At 49.7% G+C, this 19,914-nt stretch overlaps 1 protein-coding gene and 1 non-coding gene across 3 annotated transcripts in view; both read right to left on the bottom strand.

Annotated features, from left to right (window-relative positions):
* The window catches only part of ZBTB7C (zinc finger and BTB domain containing 7C), a 387,518-nt gene that overhangs the window by 135,227 nt on the left and 232,377 nt on the right, over positions 1 to 19,914 (bottom strand). Inside the window, exon 5 of one of the 2 annotated variants that reach the window (XM_058438382.1) lies at positions 5,308 to 5,434. The exons of the other annotated variant lie outside the window; for it this stretch is intronic. Coding sequence (XP_058294365.1) covers positions 5,308 to 5,318 — 11 coding nt within the window. The 5' untranslated portion in view covers positions 5,319 to 5,434. The remainder of the gene's footprint in view (positions 1 to 5,307; positions 5,435 to 19,914) is intronic. 2 annotated transcript variants of the gene reach the window in all.
* Positions 9,971 to 10,077, bottom strand: LOC116469953 (U6 spliceosomal RNA). Its single transcript, XR_004248403.1, has one exon. It is a non-coding gene; the product is annotated as a U6 spliceosomal RNA (small nuclear RNA).

Raw genomic sequence — 19,914 nt, 5'->3', positions numbered from 1 at the left:
ATGAACATTACGTTCACAGAGCACTGGGCAGCCCAGAGCCCAGGGGGCCTCCAGCCCCCAGAGACTCTGGATCTGTGGGGCTGTGGTCTCTTCACACAGTGCCTGGCAGGGCTGCAGGATGACAAGAACCCCTGCAGGAACAGACATGCCTTGGTCTTTTGCAACCTGTTCAGATACTGGTTGAGGGTAACGAATGGAGAAGAGTCACAGCATTAATCGCTCTGATCTGGAGTTGCCAATTTGGCTCATGCTTGCACCCACCTCCAGACCCACAGTCTCCTCCTGCACAATGACTGGGCTTGTTTGAAGTGACCAAAGATGATGCCAGGCTCTGATGGGGGGCACTGATGGCCAACTACCCTGGAGAAACATTTTGCTAGCACACTCAGTGACAAGGAGCTAGAATCCCAAGCACTGTGGAAGCCTCACTTCTTTCAAAAGATGCATTAATCCTGTCCTCTTGTTGAGGGCTTGTTCATGCATCTCACCGGTATCTACTGAGCAACTACTCTGTGCCACATAGGGACCTGCTATGCTAGGTCCCTAACATGGAGCTACCCTAAAATTAAAGCACAGTATAACAGCAGACACACTGGGATGAGGCACTAGGAGGCTAGTCAGAGTTCCAGCTCTGCCACTAACTAGTAGTGTGACCTTGGGCAGGTCATCTCCCGCTCTGGGTCTCAAGGGCCTCATCTACCAAACCCAGGACTGGGCTGAGGATGCCTGTGGTCCGGCTGTTAAAGATCCTGGTTAAATAAATAATAAAGATCCTGGATCTATTAAATAACATCCCTGATGTATAAATAGTGGCAATCTTGATCAAAGAGCTCCAAGCTTGTAGAAAACACAAGCTGAGCAACCTACCAATCTCCCCTTTGCCATAGTAAGGGCTCCTGTTTGCTACCTGAAAATGTAAGAACTCAGCCTTGGGATGAGTGAGAAAGTGAACTGGCCGCAGGGAGAGACACCTGGAAGGGCAGTGGCAGTCTGAGAGGGGCCAGGTGGCCTTCTTGATGTGATATGAGGGATCCCTGAAAGGCCTCCCCTGTCCCAAATATCTGCTCCCTATCCCCCAAATCTGGGGTCCTGCATCTGGAATTCCACCATTCGAGACAAAAGTTGTTTTTTTTTTTTTTTTTTTTCCGGGGCTGGGGGGGCGGGGGTGGGGGCAGTGGTGGGTGGTCTTTGATTGCAGACACCTTCCAGCAAAACGCACACAGCCATGAGAAGGGTGTGGTTCCCACCCTTCTAAGGTTGCCTGGGTCTTCCCTGCCTGCCAGCAGAGGCCTGGCAGCTTGTGGGCCCTGGGTGCTTGGGGCTGGAGGAGGTAGGGGGGACCCAGAAGGGACCCTAAAGGGGGCTGCGGGGGAGGGAGGGCCTCCTGGGCGGACTCAAGGTCTCCTTCATCAAGTCCCAGAGGGCCTGGGGGACGGGGGCAGGGAAAGAGAAAGAGCACGTGCAAGATTTGAGTTCTCCAGGAGGGCTGGGAGTGGGAGAGTCCAGGGAAAGAGCCGGTGCCTCCCTTTGGCTAACCGATCCCTTGGAAGAGCCAGCTCAGAGAGCGGAGGAAGGGAGGGCGGGTCAGGAGACAGGGTGGGGCCGGGATGAGAGGAAACTGTAAAACCAACGGAGCGGATTCACGAAAAATTCCCCAGCGTGGTGAGGGTAGAGAGTGCTGGGCAGCACCCCAGTTCACCGGGTCCCCGCTCCTCCAGTTGCCCGGCCTGTTCAGACTGGTTCGCCCACCTTTCCCTCCCTGCCAGCCCCCCTCGCCTGATCTCTGAGAAAGCAGAATCCGGGACATGAAGCAACCACAGCCGCTCCGCCCGGCCACAAGCACTCCGGACTCCGTGCCTGCCCGCAGACCCCTTCCTGCAGCGTTCACTCCGCTGCCCTGCCCGGTCCGGCCCGGGCGCCCCGCCCCGCTCCGGACGCCCCGCCTCTATCCCCGCCCCTCCCGGGCGCCCCGCCCTCTCTCTCCACTCTGCGCCCCCGCGGCCTGCCTCTCTGCCCGCGGGAGCCATCGCCCTCCTCCAGAGCGCCCCTCCCCGCGGCCGCAGCCTGTTTCCCCGGCCTCTCCTCCGCATTCTCACACCGCTCCAGCTCGACCTCCCCACCCGCCCGCCTCCTCGGGAGGCCGCGGCCCGGCCCGGCGCGGCGCCGCCCCTGCCCACGGTTACCCGGTTACCGCCTGAGAGGCCGGCGCCTGCCCGGGCGGGCGGGACCCGCACTGACCCCGCAGGGGGCGAGGCGGGGCTGAGAGGAGCGAACGCAGAGCCAGACCCCCCGACGCCGCCGGCCGCCCACCTCCAGGCAGGGCTTCGTGCCAGACCCGGCTGCAGTTATCAGCTGGGTGGAGGGCAGTGCCAGCTGCAGGCGTCCCCGAGGCGCAAACACCACCCCTGGCCCCAGCCTCCTTCCCTGCAGCCTTCTACCTTCTACCGGAAACAGAGCCACGGGGAGCTAAAGGAGGATCCAGCAACAGAGTGGAGGCAGGGCCGCACTGAAGCCCAGCTCACTACCTGCTGGGTGACCTTGGGCAAGTGACTTCTCTACGCCTCAGTTGTTGCATCTGTAAAACTGAGATAGTAATAGTATTCACCTCACTGAGTGCTGCGTTTTGGTGCCTGGCACATAATAGGGACTTCATAGACAGTTGTCACTATGATTACCTCTTGCCCGACATTTGGGGTTTGGCAGAGGGATGTATTGGCTACATGGTCATTAAGGATCTGTTAAGCACCTCCTATGCGCAAGGGAGGTCACATGGTATGGTCCAAGAGTCTTGGAGTTAGATGTGGGGTTGAATCCTGGCCCTGTCACTTCATAGCTGTGTGACCTTGTAAAATTCTGTCTCCTCTCTGAGCTGAAGTTCCCCCACAGGAAAATAGGGGCCGTAATGCCCATCTTCCGGGGCCAATGCTGGCTTCAATGAGATAATGTACAGGGAGTGCCCAGGGCAGTTCTCAGCACACAATAGTGCCTCTCAGTAAATAAGAGACGCAGGATGGAGAGGACAGGCTCAGTTTCTGCTACAGAAGAGCTCTGGGCAGGTAAGACCTATGGGAGAAAAATGTCACTGAGGAGGATGAACGTTCATGCTCAGCATGCAGTCAGTAGGAAGGGCTGAGGGAGGGCAGGCCCTCCTGTCTAGGAGAATGAAACTGCTAAGGGTGGGATGTCAGGCACCGGTGGGGGATGTTTCCGAATGGGGCCCGTTGGTCCTCAGTGAAGCGGCAGCTACTGGGCCTGAGAGGGATGTAGGGGCGCTGGAATGACTGATGTCAGCATCTGCTTTATTGGAGAGGCCCCAAAGATGGCTTGGCCATCTCTCTCCCATCCTGACAGGAGAAAAGAATGAAAAGGACAGTTGGAAAATGAGCCCTGAGCAAAATCTCCCCCCTTTATAATAACTGTGAGTGTGGCTGGGCATGAGCATGGCCCTGGACAGTGGCTGTGTGACTCCGAAGCTGGGTTCCCTCATCTGTAAAATAGTGGGCTGGTCAGATGCTTTCTAGGCCCCTGAGCTCCTCCCTTCTTGAAAGCAACATTTGCTCTGATCCGTAGGAATGTGGGGGAGAAGCCACTCCTGGAGAGTGCAGGGCCCATCTTCAATCCCATCACCCATTCCATGAACTGGCTGGGAGCCCTCTTGGATGAAATGGAAATGGAGTGGGGCTTAACAGTGGGACAGGCTCCCCGAAGCAGCTCAGGAAGACCAGCTGTCCCACTGACTGTGTGATTCTGAGAGCTGGAATCAGCTTTTCAAGCAGATGTCCAGCCCTCTTACAGACAAAGAAAGCCCAGAGAAGTGAAAGGACTTGCCCAAGTTCATGTGTCTCTTGAGAGGCAGAGCTGCCTTTCAATCCACTGCACCATATTGCTTCAATTAATTTCATTAACAGGCACAACAAAAAAACCAGTAAGCTAGTGACCAAGGCCATCCAAAGTCTCTTTGAGTCCATTTCACGAATGCAAAATGGAAATGCCTTAGCTTCACTACCAGATAAGAAAGTGCTTTGGGAAGTGAGAAGAACACTCCAAACAGCCCAGGAGCTGCCATAAGCACTGTCTGGAGCTGGGGGGTTTAACTAGGTGGGCAGTTGGCCGAGGCTCCTGCCAGGTCAGAGGGGATTTGCCTTTGTGATCAGCACTGCAGGCTCCACGAAGAGTCCAAGGACACTGGGCTCTGAGTACTAATATGCATTTTTATTCTGCAATAATTTTCATACTGAGTTCAAGAGGCACCAGCTCCAAGTACATAAAACCAAATCAAATTAAATTAATTGATTTTATTGAAACCTGCTGCAGTTGTATTCAAGCCCACAGCCAGGGGCATGACCCTCATGAAATACCAAAGGGGCTTTTGAAATAATTAAATTAATCACACCCTGGGTTATGCACAAGGGCTTGCTCCTGGACTCACAGGCAGGCATGTTCCCAGTCCCAGCAACAAGCAGGAGAGGAGCATGTGGCCGCAACACAACCACAAAATGTGGTGCTGCCTAGGGGAGCTAAAGACTCAGACTTCTCATTCCAGGGTAAGCCTTTGTTCATGCTCTTTTGGCAAACATGCACATACACACACTCTCATGCTAACCCATACACACAGTCACAACACCACTCATACTCACACACATACATATATATACACAAACATACTCATCTGCTAGATTTCCCTTCTGTCTCCCTGCCTACCCATGGTTCAGATCAAGTGCTTACCTCGTGATCCTCCTCCTTTAACCCACCAGGACCCCTCCAGCACTTGGATGATGCATTTTCTTGTTGGCTGTTGTTTCATAAGCGCTTTTTTTGCATCTCTAAGTAAAGGCTAGTAAGCCCCTTGAATGCAGAGAATGGGCCTCCCTGCCTTCTCTGGATCTCTCAGAAAGCTCAGCATAACCTAGAGTGTGAATAACTTAACCACTGTAAGTGCTGTGCACCTGGAAGGAGCTCCAGACATTTATTAAGCACCTACTGTATGCTAGATACTGTTCAGATGACTTTAGACATATTAACTCATTTAGTCCTCACCACGAGCCCCCACCCCCCACATCCCACCAAGTTGGGATTGTTGTTGTCCTTATTTTACAAATGAAAATAGAGAGACACAGAAAGGTCGAGTAGCTTGCCTGAGGTCACCCAGCTGGCAAAGGGAGCAGGGTTATATTACTTCTTAGTAAATCTTAAGCCAAAACAATTCTATACATCCTGTTGCTGATCAAGAGGTAGATCACCTCGTGCTTGAATACATTCCCACAAACAAGTATGGTTACAAAATCCCAGCATTACAGGGACACTCACCAACCCTTCATTTTACAGAGGAGGAAATTTGCAGTCCAGGAAGGGGAGGGTTCTTGTCCAAGGTCACAAAGCAATTTAGAGGAGAGCTCCCAGCCTCCTGTTGGCTCACAGCTCAGAGCAGCTCTGTCTGGGAGAAATGTTACTGATTATTCCAGTTCCTCATGCATTCGAATCTAAGACAACACTCCGACGTAGCCCGTCCTTCAGAGACAATGAGTGTCCAGTGATAAGCAAGAATTGCCCTGCGGAGCTGCCCATACTCTATGACCCAGGTCCTCCTCTGTATTCAGGGAGCAAACTTGGGCAGAGTGAGGGGACTTGGCGTTGTTAGGGATCAGACTCCCAAACTGCGGCCTCATCAGCACCTGCTCTAGTTCTTATTGTAACCTGCTGGGACACCTTTGAAGACAAAGCCTGTCCCTCTATTCCTGTTGTGCAATGAGCTTTCAAAAGCCCCTGTCCCTCACTGCCACTGCCCCCCAACCTCTATCCTTCCACACCCCACCCACTACCAAATGCTATGTCCTCAAGGTTAACTTCAAAATAAGGCCCTGGAGTCCAGCCAACAAGAATCCCCTCCCTGGCTCTGAGAACTTGAGCTGCTTAATAGGAATGGGGAACTTGAACATCGTAACCACAACAGCCCCTCTTTGCAGGGTTTGCACAGCTCTGTGACCAGCACACATATTCTCTGCCACGTAAGCCTCATTTTACAGATGAGGAAACTCGGGTAAAAGGTGGGGAGAGGCCTTCATGCCGAGCTAGTAGGGCCTGGATTCAAAGCTGGATCTTTCTTTCCCTCCTTTTAAAATGACCAGCTATTCTTATTAACAGTGTGGCATGCCTGTCTGGCACACTGCATAATACATTTTTCCCAGATATTTTTGACTGAGCTCTTTGATTGCTTCTTTATAGGAGAATAATTTTTTTTTAAATTGTGGTAAATGTTTATATTTATACACGTGTAACATAAATATTGCTATTTTAACCATTTTAAGGCAAAATTCCGTGGCATTAAGTACATTCACAGTGCTGTGCAACCATCACCACTATTTCCAAGACTTTTTCATCAACCCAAACAAAAACTCTAACTGTTAAGCAATAACTTCCCAACGTTCCCCTCCTCCGAACCTTGGTACCAGTAATCTACTTTTTGTCTCTCAATAATTTGCTTCTTCTATTTATTTATTTGTTTGTTTATTTTGGGAGAAATAAGAGCACTGGGTAGGAAGAATTTGCCTATCATAGATGCTTCATAGAAGAAGAATCACATAATATCTTGTTGCCCTTTGTGTCTGCAGAGTCAACTCTCTTCACCAGTAAGCTGGACTTCTCAGCTTCTCAGACCCCCCGGTTTCCCCCTGCCTCCCTCCCAGGGATGCCGTTGAGGTGGGAGTCCCGACATGAGTGATGTCATCACAGGGAGGGCCAGTCCTGTGGAAGCTCAGGGTCCCCGGTCCCCAGCAGGTAGAAGCACCTGGCCTGGTCCTGAGCATTACGGACAGGACCAATGAAGCAGCATGTTAGGGGTCAAGAAAAAGGAGTTTCCAGCAGGGAGACGGGGCAAGGAGTGGCCCCCAAAGCGTCTAGGGGCCCGGGCACTACACTGCCACAGGCAGCCAGAGGCGAGCCGTAGATGGACCATATTGGGCACATTTGGTGATGGTTTTGCTGAAGTGCGCCTGGAAGCTGCTGTCCACACTGGAACAAGCCTCTGGCACCTACTGGGCACCTCCTAAGCTAGAAGGTGGCTCAGTTGTGTTGTCCTTACTGGATGGGGAGAAGCTCTTGAGGCTGTTTCCCCACTCACAGCCCCCAGCCCCAGGAAGAGGCCTCTCCTCTGACCTCAACCTCAGCTGGAAGCACAAAGCAGAGCCTGCTCAGCCCTGCCCTTATGTGGTCCTCAGAACCTCGTGCTGCCCTTCTACCCAAGCTGTCTGTGCCCGCTCTCTGCACAATGGTCATCCGGAGGTAGTCCTGTGTCCAGTCCTTCCTTGGCCGGAGGCAATATCCAGACCCTTCCTCCACCCTTCCAGGCCTCCCGCCCACTCCTGAATTTCCACTTTGAAAGCTTTCCACGGACAAGTGATCTCTCACAACCGCCTTCACTTCCCCTCCCAGTCCAACCTGCCCCTCCCACAGGCCCCAGCCTACCCATTTCCTCTGCCCTTTTCACCCTTTGGCGCCAGAACTCAGCTATTCTGAGCCTTTGGCCCAGCTCTTTCCTCCTTCCAGTGCTGGGGCCTCCATCTCTTGCTTTTTCTCTTTGGCATTAACTGTTACTCAGCCCTGCACCCCAACAAAGAAATGCACCCTGAAAGCCTGTGGCACTAAGGTATGGGGGACATCAAAGGCAACCAGACCCAGCACAGACCTAACACTTGAGTTACCTATTTGGAAATGTTAAATGCAGGCCACTGCATTGCTAGGGGGTGTGTGTGTGTGTGTGTGTGTGTGTGTGTTTGTGTGTGTGTGTTTGTGTGCGCACATGTGCCAGTAGACTCTGGGTCCTTTCAAGAAGCTTTTCAAAGCAATCTTTCTCCCCGTTGCCAGAAACAATGAATTAGAGATGATGAGCCCAAACAGGATTAACAGTCCTTTTCTGGTTACCCGAGTTTCTTGCTTCTTGTATAACACAGCAGCCACAGGGTTTCAAGGTTTCTTTGAGAAGATGCTAGGGCAATGACTGCAGAGCTCATAAAATTACACAGAACAGTATGTTTGAAAAGATCATTTTCTGTATTCAGCTCTGTGAAAAGTTTTCCATAAGAGCAGCAACAGTCGGATAAAGGTGCCTGCCCACATAAAACAGCTTTAGTAGGGTTTCAGATCCCTTTCAGAGTGTGGGGAAGAGAGAAGGGAGGGGAAAGGACTACCAAAAGGAAAAACAAGTCCACATGCTTTGATTTGGCCTTGGTGACCAGGACAACACACTCTGAGGGTGCCACAGTCAATATTCGCTTCACTGAGCTTCTTATCAGGCTCCAACCCATGGGGAGCAAAGGGCAGAGCTTGGCAAGAGCCCAGGTGCTGTGTGAGGGTTCAGGGTGAGGCCCAGGCTGATTAAGCTGTCCTGGGCCTTTCAGTCAGAGGCTCCCTGCAAAGAGGTCCTCGGAAAAGGCTTACTTGCTGCAAGGCAACCTCCTGGGATCCCTGCACCAAAGTTTTCAGATCTGGAAACTGGCAAATTTTTGTTTGACAAATATGTGGTTGATGTGCAGGTTTTTCTAAACATGAAACAAACCCCACAAGTTAAAAGGGGGGAAAGTGGTGGATTTGGTTACAAAAATACCACAATCCAAGTTAAAAACAGACTGGGAGAAAATGTTTGCATTATAAGTTATAGACATAGGTTTAAATCTATAATATATAAAGCGCTCGTATACATCAATAAGGAAGAACATGAAATATAAATGTCCACTAACATGTTTTAAGTTGCTCAATCTCACCAATGATTTTTATTAATAAAATGTAAACACCAACTCTTAGGTGCTGATGAAGAAATAGGGGAAGGCAGATCTTGTAGATAAGGGACACTAGATTAAAGAGCTAGAAGACTTGAAAGCTTATCACCTGTTCTGTAAGACTCAGCAAATCATTTTCCATGTTTGGGACAACGTCCTAGTTTATATTTTCGTGGAAGTTGCGTAAAGGATGATGTTGGTCTTCTGTCTCTTGCATCAGGCATAAACATGGCTTCTTATACCTATCCCCTTTCTCAGAGCAGCTCAGAACACTTACCACACCTTTCTCCTTGACCCTCACCTCTCTGAAAGATTAGAAGCAGAAGATTTATTGGATCAACTTCTCAGCTGTGGAATCTGAGCAAACAGAAGGGAAGTGGCTGAAGTAAGACACCCCTGGCAGCCCTTGGTGAATGTTGCAACTGGTCCGGGGCACTTGCCCTGTCCCCAAGGGGGTCTATGTGTACCACAGGGTCTGCTGTCCAGATGGCTGCATGGGGCATGGGGAGCAGGCAAGGGCTACACAATAGAAAGGTAAGAAAGTGCACTGACTTCATTTCCAGGCAACCTCAGGTTGGGATTCTACCTCCTACTGCATGCCGCTGCATGCATTGTCCCATTTTTTTGCATCCTGGGTTCCTCTTCCATAAAATGGCACAATACTCCTCACCTCCCAGTCCCCTTGCCTTGCCATTGTCCTTACCACTCAATTGGACATATTTCAGAGACAGCCTTACCCTCTGTTACTTAACGGTTTCAGCTCCCCAAACTAGATCACGTGACTTCATGGGCTAGAGCTGTGTCTCCAGAGAGGTCAGGGACCCCAGGGAGCTGACAGCACTGGGGCCCTGCCATCGTCACTTTTGAACTCACAGCACCTGGCACACTGTGTTGCACATGGAAGGTACAAAATAATAGCTACAGAATGAATGAAGGAAACTATGGATGAGGGAGCCGAGGGTCAGAAAGGTGAAGTGTCCTGCCACAGGCCATATGACCCATTAATATCTGGCAAGCACTGTGCAGTCCACTTTCTTCTTTATCAAGGGCAAATGGAGAGGAGAAAACACAGCCAAGCATACTGGCTCATGAAGTCTCGTGTTTTCCAGGGAAAGTCCTATTTCACATCTGTTTTCTCTTATTATTATGATTATAATAATGCCCACTTTTACTATTAAAAGTGTCACTTTTTTTTTCTTAAAAATATGGACTGCTTCATGAATTTGCATGTCATCCTTGAACAGGGGCCATGCTAATCTTCTCTGTATCATTCCTATTCTAGTATATGTGCTGCTGAAGCGAGCACAAAAGTGTTCCATTTTGGATGATAAAGTCTCTGTTCTCTCTGTTATGAGGGAGAGTGGACAGAAGGTCTCTGTGTTTCCCTGACTCCATCTACTCTCCCACCCCTCACCTCTCCTGACCTAACAGAAACACAATTAAAATGTCACTTCATTATCTATTCATTGAAAGCCACATTGGAACTGCACTCCCCACAAAGGCCATCTTTCCCCAGCAAAATCTGCCTCAAGGGTGCCCTCATGGCCTGTGCAATGGGGTGACGGGGTTCCCAGCTGCTTAACTGCCTTCCACTGTATCACCAGCAAGTGGACCAAAGACCCTGCCTCAGCATTCTTAGTGTGCTGAATGATGGACACCTGCTTGCCAGGCCTGTGCCAAAGAAGCCCTCTACCCACACCCTACTGGCTAACTAGTATCCAGCCTTCCTATTCTGCAGGGAGCATCTGGGCCTGAACAGGAACTCATCCATCACAGCTCCTGGGGGGCCTGGCAGCCTCTCCAGAGAAGGATGCGCAGACTGAGATGAGAGCTGGGGTCTCTGAGATCCACCCATCTGGAGAAATGCTGGATTTGAGGGGAGGCAGAGAGGCATCATGAACACAGAGAAACTTCCCACCCAGGGGAGCTCACCAAACCCGGGGCAGCCTCAGGGATGAGCATTTTCAGACATGTTCAGGAAGGCATGGCTGGAGTGTTGGATTAGGGGATGGGGCCAGCCCTCCCACTGGTCCTCAGACCTTTAGAGGAGGCCAGGAGGAGAAAAAGAGCCATTGACACCTTAACAGAGTAAGCAGGTACTCTTGGGAGATCCCCTCCACACCTATGAAGTCATTCAAAGCCTGGGATCCACACGTGCCTCTCCTAGAGCCTTCCTCAGTTCATTCACCTCACTAGGCCCACCCCACTCCTCTGCATCTGTCCCCTCTGCACTGACAGATGACAGAGAACCCCCCCCCGCCCCTGTACGACTGCAGAGGCCTCTGTGGTTGCTGTCCAGGCCTTTCATGGGAGTGTGGTGCCTTCGCCAGGACTAGCCCTCCCCCCGCCCCACAGGGCAGGGACCCTTCACTTTCTGATCCCACATGGAGCTGTGCCCTGCGTTCTGCCTACAGCCTACACTCAACTGTCTCTTACCAGCCGCCTACCTGAAAGTGGGTCATTAGAATCTGGAACCTAAGGTTGGTAGGTCCCAATCTGCTGGACCTGGACCCAGAGACTCCCTTGCAGTAGAGGAAGATGGCAACAGGTCTCACTTAACTCTTTCTCTGGCCCTGCCTGAGCCTTGGAGCCCCATGGTCCAGTGCTCACAGGCCTGGCCCCAAGTTAAACAAGAGGACATAGCCCAGCTTGTGGCTTCTTCCCTGAGCTGGCTGATATCTATTTTCCCTAAAGGAGGAACCCAGGCTGGCTTTGGCCATCTCACCCCCTCCTGGAGAGCAATGGGCATGCCACACTGGGCACTCTTTGAGGTCAGGCACTCAGCCTTCTTTCTTCTGAATTCCTTTCTCCTTCCAGCCCTCACTTCCCCTACCTAGGCCAAGCCCTTCACTCTGGGAAGAATATCCCAGGAATCATCCATCACCAAATTCTAGGAGCTGGTCTCAGCAACTATGCGGCTGGAAGGAGCCTGGAAAATCCACTGTGCCCATGACGGAAATGACAATTAGTGCCTGGAGGGCAGGGATGCTGTACTCATCCCTGCAGCCCCAGCCCCAGCACAACCCAGACAGAGGGCTCTCAACAGAGGCTTCCGGAACTGTGCTTAAGTCCTAGCTTGCTGTCTTCCTGGCTGCCCTGGAGGCTGGCTCAGAGCAGGCACACAGTAGGCATCTGTGAATGAAGCAACAGGTGCCTGCCGGGTCCTAGCTCCTGGGCTGGGTACTCTGACTACTTTATGTGGGGCAACAGCCCTGCAAGGTAGATACCATCATCCTATTGAATGGATGAGAAAATGGAGGCTCATACAATTTAAGTGGCTTCCCTGAGGCCACGTGGCAAGTATCAGGCCAGACTTCAAGCTTAATCCTTCCAGTCTCTGAAGACTGTGGTCTTCCCGTTTTTATGTCAGCCACTCAGTCCACACATTTGGGGATTTCAAAGCCAAATAAGAAGTAGCTCCAGCTCTTGGGTAGTTCATACTGAAAGAGGCAGACAGTTTTGTTCACAGCTACCTGGGACAAGAAACAGATGCGGCCAGGCCTGCCCCCAAAGCTGAAACCTATTGTGTAGGCTGTAGGCAGGGGAAGAAGGTCACTGTTCCTCTATAGTTTGAGAAAGGCATCTGGGAAGAGGTGGCAGTGGATTTGGCCACAGACAGGACATGATGAGGCTAAGGACGCGTTGAGGATGAATTTTAAGCTGGTGGGTAGATGGGTGGGAAGATGGGTCTGCATCAGGGGCTTCCCAGTGCCCTTAAATGTCACGATGGCCTGTCAGGCAGCCATGTGCACAGCCTGGTGGAGCAGGCAGGGGTGCAGGGAGGGCTGGCGGCTGGGAATCTGCCCAGGACCTGTTAGGTTTCTCAGCCAGAGCTGTAGGCCTGAAGCAGGTGGAAGGGTTGGGAGCTGGGAGCGGAGTCTGTGTGCCCTGTCTCCATGAGTGTGTCTGGGAGATTCGGGCGACCTCCTGACCTCCATCAGTGGGAGCTGGGGGAGAGGGAGACCAGCGCGCTCTGAAGGACGCACCCGCCACATTGTTGCACACTTATTTTTCCCAAACACTTGACTGACGTGACCCACGGGGCCACAGGGAATGGCCTTCACTGGGCTGGCAAGTTGAGGGCAATGACAGCCCTCAGTTCCTTGGGCGGCCCCTCCCTCAGGGAGCTGGCCCGGGGCGAAGAGGGCCTTGGACTTGCTGCTCTGTCCCAGGCCACCCTGCCATAGTGGGGGTGGGAAGGGCCGCCTGGTCCTGTCTGCTTCTCGCTTTTTCTGCTTTCAGGGTCAGCACAGTTCAGGGAGGAGACACAGATCGTCGGGAAGGCCTCCTGCAGAGACAGAGGAGCACAGGCACTGTCTAGGGGGTGGTGGGAGGGGACTGTGGGGTGGAACAGGAGCCTCTGGCACAGCCATGAACTCACTGCAGAATAACTCACTGCAGAGCCTTCCCAGGCCTTGGTTTCTGTTCTGAGAATGGAGGCCTTGGAGCAACTTGAAAGCTCTGACTTTCCTTTAGTTCTTGAACATGCCGTCTTCCTCTTCCCAAGATGTTTCCAGACAGGAGTTGACAGTTAGTTTACTTCAAGTTTTGCTAATTTACTATTCCTACATTGTGATTTGAACAGTCCTCCTGTTAGACCCAAAACCTGACTAAGAAAATCAGTAGATCCCCTCAAAGTCCAGGAGACTCATGATGATTAAGCTTCCACTCCACATCAGGCCCCACGCCAACTGAAAAGGTTTCTGTGGATTATCTCATCTAATCTTGATATCAACTCTGGGAAGTGGCTGTTATCATCCCCATTTCCCCCAGTTTGGCATAATTTCTTAAAGTCCTGCAGTGATTTTCCAGGACCTTCAGTATAAAATCCAAACTCCTCGCAGCCCACCCTTCTAGCACCACACCATTCCTAACTGGGCCAGTCCCTCATGGATGGACTGCTTCTCCCACACACAGTCTCAGGGTCTATGATACATCCCCCCTTCCTATCCATTCAACTTGTATCTTTCCAAGGCCTGGCAAGTCCTTCTTCTCCCCAAGGAAGAGTAGGCAGTAGTGGGAGGCAGGTGAGGCCCTAGGGCACCGTATTTAAGGAGGCACTCACTGTCAGGTGCCAGGCCTGCACTTGCATGCTCCTGAGAGTGAGCACCTCCTTAAATTTTACACTGAGTGCCTGACTTGCCTCATCCTTGTCTTGGCCCTGCCCCAGAGACTCAATGCCCAACCCAAAGGACCTCTCCCTCCTCCAAAGTCCACAGCCCTTCCTGGTAGGTCCTGTCACTGGACTGTGTCACGGGTACTGATCTTGATGCCTCGTGTGAATGTCCATCAGTACAAGGCAGAGACCACTTGTCCCCTGTCCCCATCCTAAAATCAACAGGGCTTGCTCCAGCTTCCAAATTGGCTCCCCATCTGCCCTCCTTCATCCTCCACCCCATCAACCTGGAATTCCAATTCATCTTTTACAATCTATATGAAAATTATGGTTTAGCACTGTATAGCCATTAAAAATTACATTTCCACATGGGTGAATTCTTCTATAACCTGGCTGTAAGAAAAGATTGGATAATTTGACTATACAAACAAATTTATATGGCAAATCCCATATGTAAAGTCACAGGCAAATAATAAACTGGGAGAAAATATTTGTCGCATATATCATAGACAAAGGGCTAATATCACTAGTATATAAAAGATTCTTAAAAATTGAGGGACAAAGAACCAAAAACTCAATAGCAAATGGACAAAAGATATAAACAGACAATTCACAAAAGGCAATATTAAAAATGATCATTAAACACATGAAAAATTTTCAACTTCACTCATAATAAAAAAATGAAAACTAAAATTACAATGAGATACCATTTCTTACCAGTGAGATTGGCAAGAATTCCAAAACTTGACAATAGCATCTGTTGGCAAGGCCATGGGAAAACAGGAATGCAAACTGACACAACCTCATGGAGGGGAATCTGGCAACGCCTAACAAAACTACATCCTCTTCAACTTGATAATCCCATTTTTAGAATCCCAAGCTTATGAAACACACATGCACAAGCATTGTAGCATTATTTGTAATTGCAAAATATGAGAAGCTACCTAAGTGGTCATCCGTAAGAGAGCAAGTGAATAACCCATGACACATACACAAGATGGAGTATTATGCAGCTGTAAAAAAGAGTGAGGAAGACCTCTATGGACTGATATGAAGTGACTGCCAGGAAATATTATTGAATGAATAAAGTAAAATGTAAATACATCTAAATCTATATTTACCTACCTACCTATCTATATATAGTGCCACCTTTTCTGTAAGAAAGAAGAAGAAATAAGACAACATATAATTTTGCTTCTCTTTACACAAATAAATAGATGCACAAGCAGAAAACAATTGGTTACCTACAAGGAAGCAATGGGTTACAGAGGAGAGTGACATATCTCCAACTATACCTTTCTGTATATCTCCAACTATACCTTTCTGTCTCCAAGTATACCTTCTATCTCCAACTATACTTTTCTATTTCACTTCTGAAAGCATGTTCATGTCCCAATTTAAAAAAAATTTAAAATTTTTATTTTAAAAATTAATTTAATAAGAATGAGAAGGAAAAAAATCCCTCAAACTGAAAAAAAAAAGGAACCCAATTGTAGTTCAAATAAATACTATAACCACACTGAAGGACAGAAAAAATCAGGAAGGAAAGACTAATCCTAGTAATTTATGAACATGGCATGGTGAGGTGGGGATGAGGGGAAGGAGGTTTGTTGGTTGTAGTGATTTGGGTGAAACAATTCTGAGAGTATTTTAGATGTAATATAGGATGAGCAAAGGAGTGAATTTTGTTGACAGTTTGGGGAGCCCAGGTTTCACTGCTGAAGAAGGACATGTAATTATGAGATGGGGAAGGCAGGAAACAACCATGTAGAGATGGATTGGAATTAGAGGTATTAGTGTGGATTCATGATTTCTAAAATACAAATATGTAAGTGTATGTGCGTGTGTATGGGTGAATAGTACATGGATGTATAGGTGTATGGATGCATGTATTTCCTAGTTTTGTCCCCTGAAAGGGCCAAGGTGCAAAGATGCCCAAGCAATGAGCAAACCCAGATCTGGGTGTCTAATACCATTCCTCGCTAAAAGGAACCAGAGCCCCCTAGAGAAATTACTGATTCCAGGGCTGGTGCAGGGTAGGTGCAAGGTAAGCCTGGAAATCTCTTCTCATACCAGAAAGTAAGAACATACTTAAAATAGGGATAGTGGTGTATCAAAATATCATAGATGAGAAATACTAAACCATTGGAAAAACCAGAGTTCATCATTCTGTGCAGATAATAAATAAATACATTCTGTTGCTTATAGTAGAATGCCAAGGGCCCATTGGCAAGAATGGGAGTGCTGGAGTTGGAAATGCATCATTGTGCAACCTCATGTTAATGACTGGATGAGCCAAAAGTCATCAATGGTGCTACATCTAGGGAGAGACTGATGAGGAGCAGGGTACTGCATGGTTTTAAAATGTCTCCCCATAGACCACTTGCTACTTCTAAGGGAGAAAAAAAAATCATCCTATAATGGAGAAATCAGACACTGCCTGGACTGAGAGATCAAAATTAACATCACCAATGAGGGCCTCCTGATGATGCCCTGAGAAGAACCAAGAGGGCTTATGCAGAGTTCTGGCCAAGAATACGTAACCTGGATCTAATCACGAGGAAACATCAGACAAATTCAACATGAGGAATATACTGTCTTACAAATAGGTGGGGGCATTGTATTCTTCAAAGATGTCCATGTCATAAAAGACAAAGGCTGTGAAAAGGTTCCAGATTAAAAGAGATAAAGAGACACAACTAAATGCAATATCCGACCCTAGATGAGATCTACTGGAGGGAGAAATGCTAGGGAGAACATTATGAAGTTAACTCGCAAAATCGGGATACAAAGGATAGATTAGATTAAAGTGTATAAATGTTAAATGTATTGATCAACCATGCTATGATTATGTCAGAGAATATGCCTATCCTTGGGAAACACATGCTGAAGTATGTAGGGGTGAACTTACCTTCAAATGGTTCAGGAAAAACATGTGTGTGTGTGTGTGTGTGTGTGTGTATGTGTAAGAAAGAACACAAATGATTAAGCAAGTGCTGTAAAATGCTAACAGCAGGTAAATCTGAGATATAAGAATATAAGGATATTCTTTGGATTATTTTTATGTTTGCAGTTTCTCTGTAATTTAAAATTTTTCCCAAATAAAAAATTTAGATGTATGTTCCAATATTTGAAAGATGCTCTCTTCTCTGTAGGAGTGGACTCTCCTCAGCCAGGGGACTGCCAGCAGGCAGCCAGGCCAGGGAGGAGTTCCTAATCAAACCCATCTGGGTTCAGTGTGTGGCCTTGGAGAACTGACTTGACCTCTCGCGTCTCTGCTCCCTCCTCTGGGGCCATGCCCACCTCATGGTCTTGGGACAATTAAAAGAGATGATGCCTGCAAGAACTTGGCCCAGGCCCCCCATAGGGTGGGCTGGACATGTATGGGAGCTATTACTTCACTGGTGGTGTTTTCATCAGCATAAACCCCTTTAGGGCACAGAGCTGAGAGCTGTCTACATTTCCAAGAGCTACTTCTGGCCTGGAGCAGGTCCATGAGCCAAGAACAAGCAGGGCCAGCTGGAGGGTGGCTTCCACCAGCAAAGTGGCCCCCTCACCCTCCTGCTTCACCCTCAGGCCTCAGCTTCTAGAACTCAGGTCCTCCTGCTCTCCACCTTGACCACTTGCCCTCACCTGCAAAAGTCTTTCCTTTTGGCTGGCACTTCTTCAAGGATCCCTCCTGGTGACTCCTGTGGCACCTTGCTAGAACTATTCTAGTCCCCTCCTTCAGCTCCTTCTCTGAGTAAGGGACCTGAGGTGGCATTTCAGTGTGGATTCATTTATGGCCCCATCTCTCCTCTTCCAGGGAAACCTTTTGTGACAGTGCCATCGTTCTTGTGTTCGTGGCAAAAGGAACTATAATCCCTGGTCAACAGGAGGGTGTGTGCGTGTGTGTGTGTATACGCATGTGTGTGTTTGTGTGTGTGTCTGTGAGCTGTGGACTTTCTTGGAGGCCATGAAGTCAGCCCTCAGGCCAGGCCTGGCCTGTTGAGAACTTGCGTCCACCTTGGGGCCAAGGCCTGTGCTGTTGTCTTCCCCTTGTCCCTCCTGCCCCACTCCGCTCTTCTTGTGCCCCGGGAGGCCGACCCCTGCAGACACAGCAATGGGCTCCCTTGCCTCTGGCCTCCTGTCAGTTCAGCCTGTAGGGCCCTAGGTGGAGAATGGAGGAAGGGAGTTTGGGGTTTGGAGTTGGGGTGTTTAATGCCTTGTATCCCTTTCTTCAGGGAGGCCTCAGACTGGCTGTATCCCTGGACCAGAGGTCACAGCCCTGGTAAGGTGGCCCCTCCACCCCACCCTCACTGTCTCTACTTCCAGCAGCCCCTCCCTCTCCTTGCCCCTTTAGTGCCCCTGGGTATAACAGCTCCCCAGTGTTCACAGCCCTGGGGTACTGTACTGGGTCGTGAGAGTTCCCTGCACCTGGCACTGGCCTTTGAACTCAACTCTCCAAATCGTCTGTGAACTGGAGTTTGCCACCTGTTTCCTGCCAGGCCCTTGAGTCATGCGGACCCCTGTGGAGGGAGGCAGTGCCCTCTCCTTTAATGTATTTGGTACTTGTCTGCATGGGAGGCCATACAGACATTGCCATACTCAGGGAGGGCATCTCAGGGAGAGCATCTCAGGGAGGGCATCTGCTGCGAAGCCATTCGCACTGCAGAACAAAAGGGCTGCCACGTCGGGCCTCTTCTGCTTGCTGCTTCTTGTTCCAACTTCATTTCATCTTTTCATAAATTACTGTTCTGTGAGAAGCATTACAAGAAGGAAATTAAAAGAGAGAAAAGTTGGTGGAGGAATACCTTTCTTTCTTTTTTTGGTTTAAACCTTTTATTATGATCTCTTTAGGAGCCTGATCCAACTAGAGGGACATGTGGCAGAATATGTTCTTCAAAATTAGTTCTGAGAGACACTTGGGGCTCTTTATTATTCATTCTATTAAAATCAAAATATTAGCTGATGCCTGTCGCATCGTCAGAGCGGGTCTGGCAACTTCTCTGATGCATTGTCTACTTGAAAGTAAAGACGAAGGCCTTTCATGTGGAAGCCTCTATCAGGTCCATTCTGTTCTCCTGCTTGCAATGACAGAAAAACCCTGGCCTGCTCTGTGTCTGAGACACTGACAGATCCAGGACAAAGCAGTGGAGCCCATCATGTGTCCCATTGTGCCAGGGGCCTCTGGGCAAGGCTGCCTCTTCCAGGGCCCTACCTCTCCCCCACCAAGTGTGGCCATGGAGCAGCAGGAAGACCCCTCCTGGTCCCAGGATTGTGGCTTCTCATATTCATTGATTTTGAAGTGGGTGGAGGGGACAATGCCAGGGACCCTGAGGCTTAAAGATCAAACTGCCTTGCCATTTCCTTGGATGCCCTCTGCTGCCCTTACCTCTGGAAGGAATACCATAATGCAGATAATTCCATTTCTCCAACAGGAACAAACCAATCTGGCTGTGGCGCTCTGCTCTAGAGCCACCCAGAGGTTGGCCTGATGTTTTCACTTGGGGCCCTAGGTAAATAGAGAAGTTCTTAGCTCAATAGAGGCTTGTCTTTTCTGAGGACTGTAGATGGGACCAGAGTCCCCAACCAATAAGGGATCCCGAATGGCTGAGCAAGGCTTGCGCCTGGTGGCCGAGTTACACAGCAGATGAATGCATGTCACTTGGGGGCCTTCCAGCCAGCTGTGGAGAAAGACTCTCTTACACTGGATGTGGGGAATGTGGGGGGTTCAGGTGGTCAAGGAGGCAGAGATTCCTGGGAGCTGGGTGGGCTTCCCAGGGCTGGTGGGATCGGACAGGTGGTTAAGCACCAGGAAGGAGAGAGAAAAGGGAAGAGCCGGGAGGAATGTGAGTGACCAGCTTGGAAGCCAGGGTGGGAGTCCATCTTGGGAGGGACAGGAAAGGAGCATCTGTTGGGGGGAGTGGTCAGAAGTCAGGCTGGAATGCCCTGGACTGCAAAGAAGATATTTCTCTCCCTCCCTCCCTCCCTCCCTTCCTTCCTTCCTTCCTTCCTTCCTTCCTTCCTTCCTTCCTTCCTTCCTTC

This window comes from Hylobates moloch, unplaced genomic scaffold (assembly GCF_009828535.3).
Source record: "Hylobates moloch isolate HMO894 unplaced genomic scaffold, HMol_V3 SCAFFOLD_5, whole genome shotgun sequence".
Taxonomy (NCBI): domain Eukaryota; kingdom Metazoa; phylum Chordata; class Mammalia; order Primates; family Hylobatidae; genus Hylobates; species Hylobates moloch.
The sequence above is the reverse complement of the archived record's forward strand: the minus strand, read 5'-3'. Positions and strand labels throughout refer to the sequence as shown.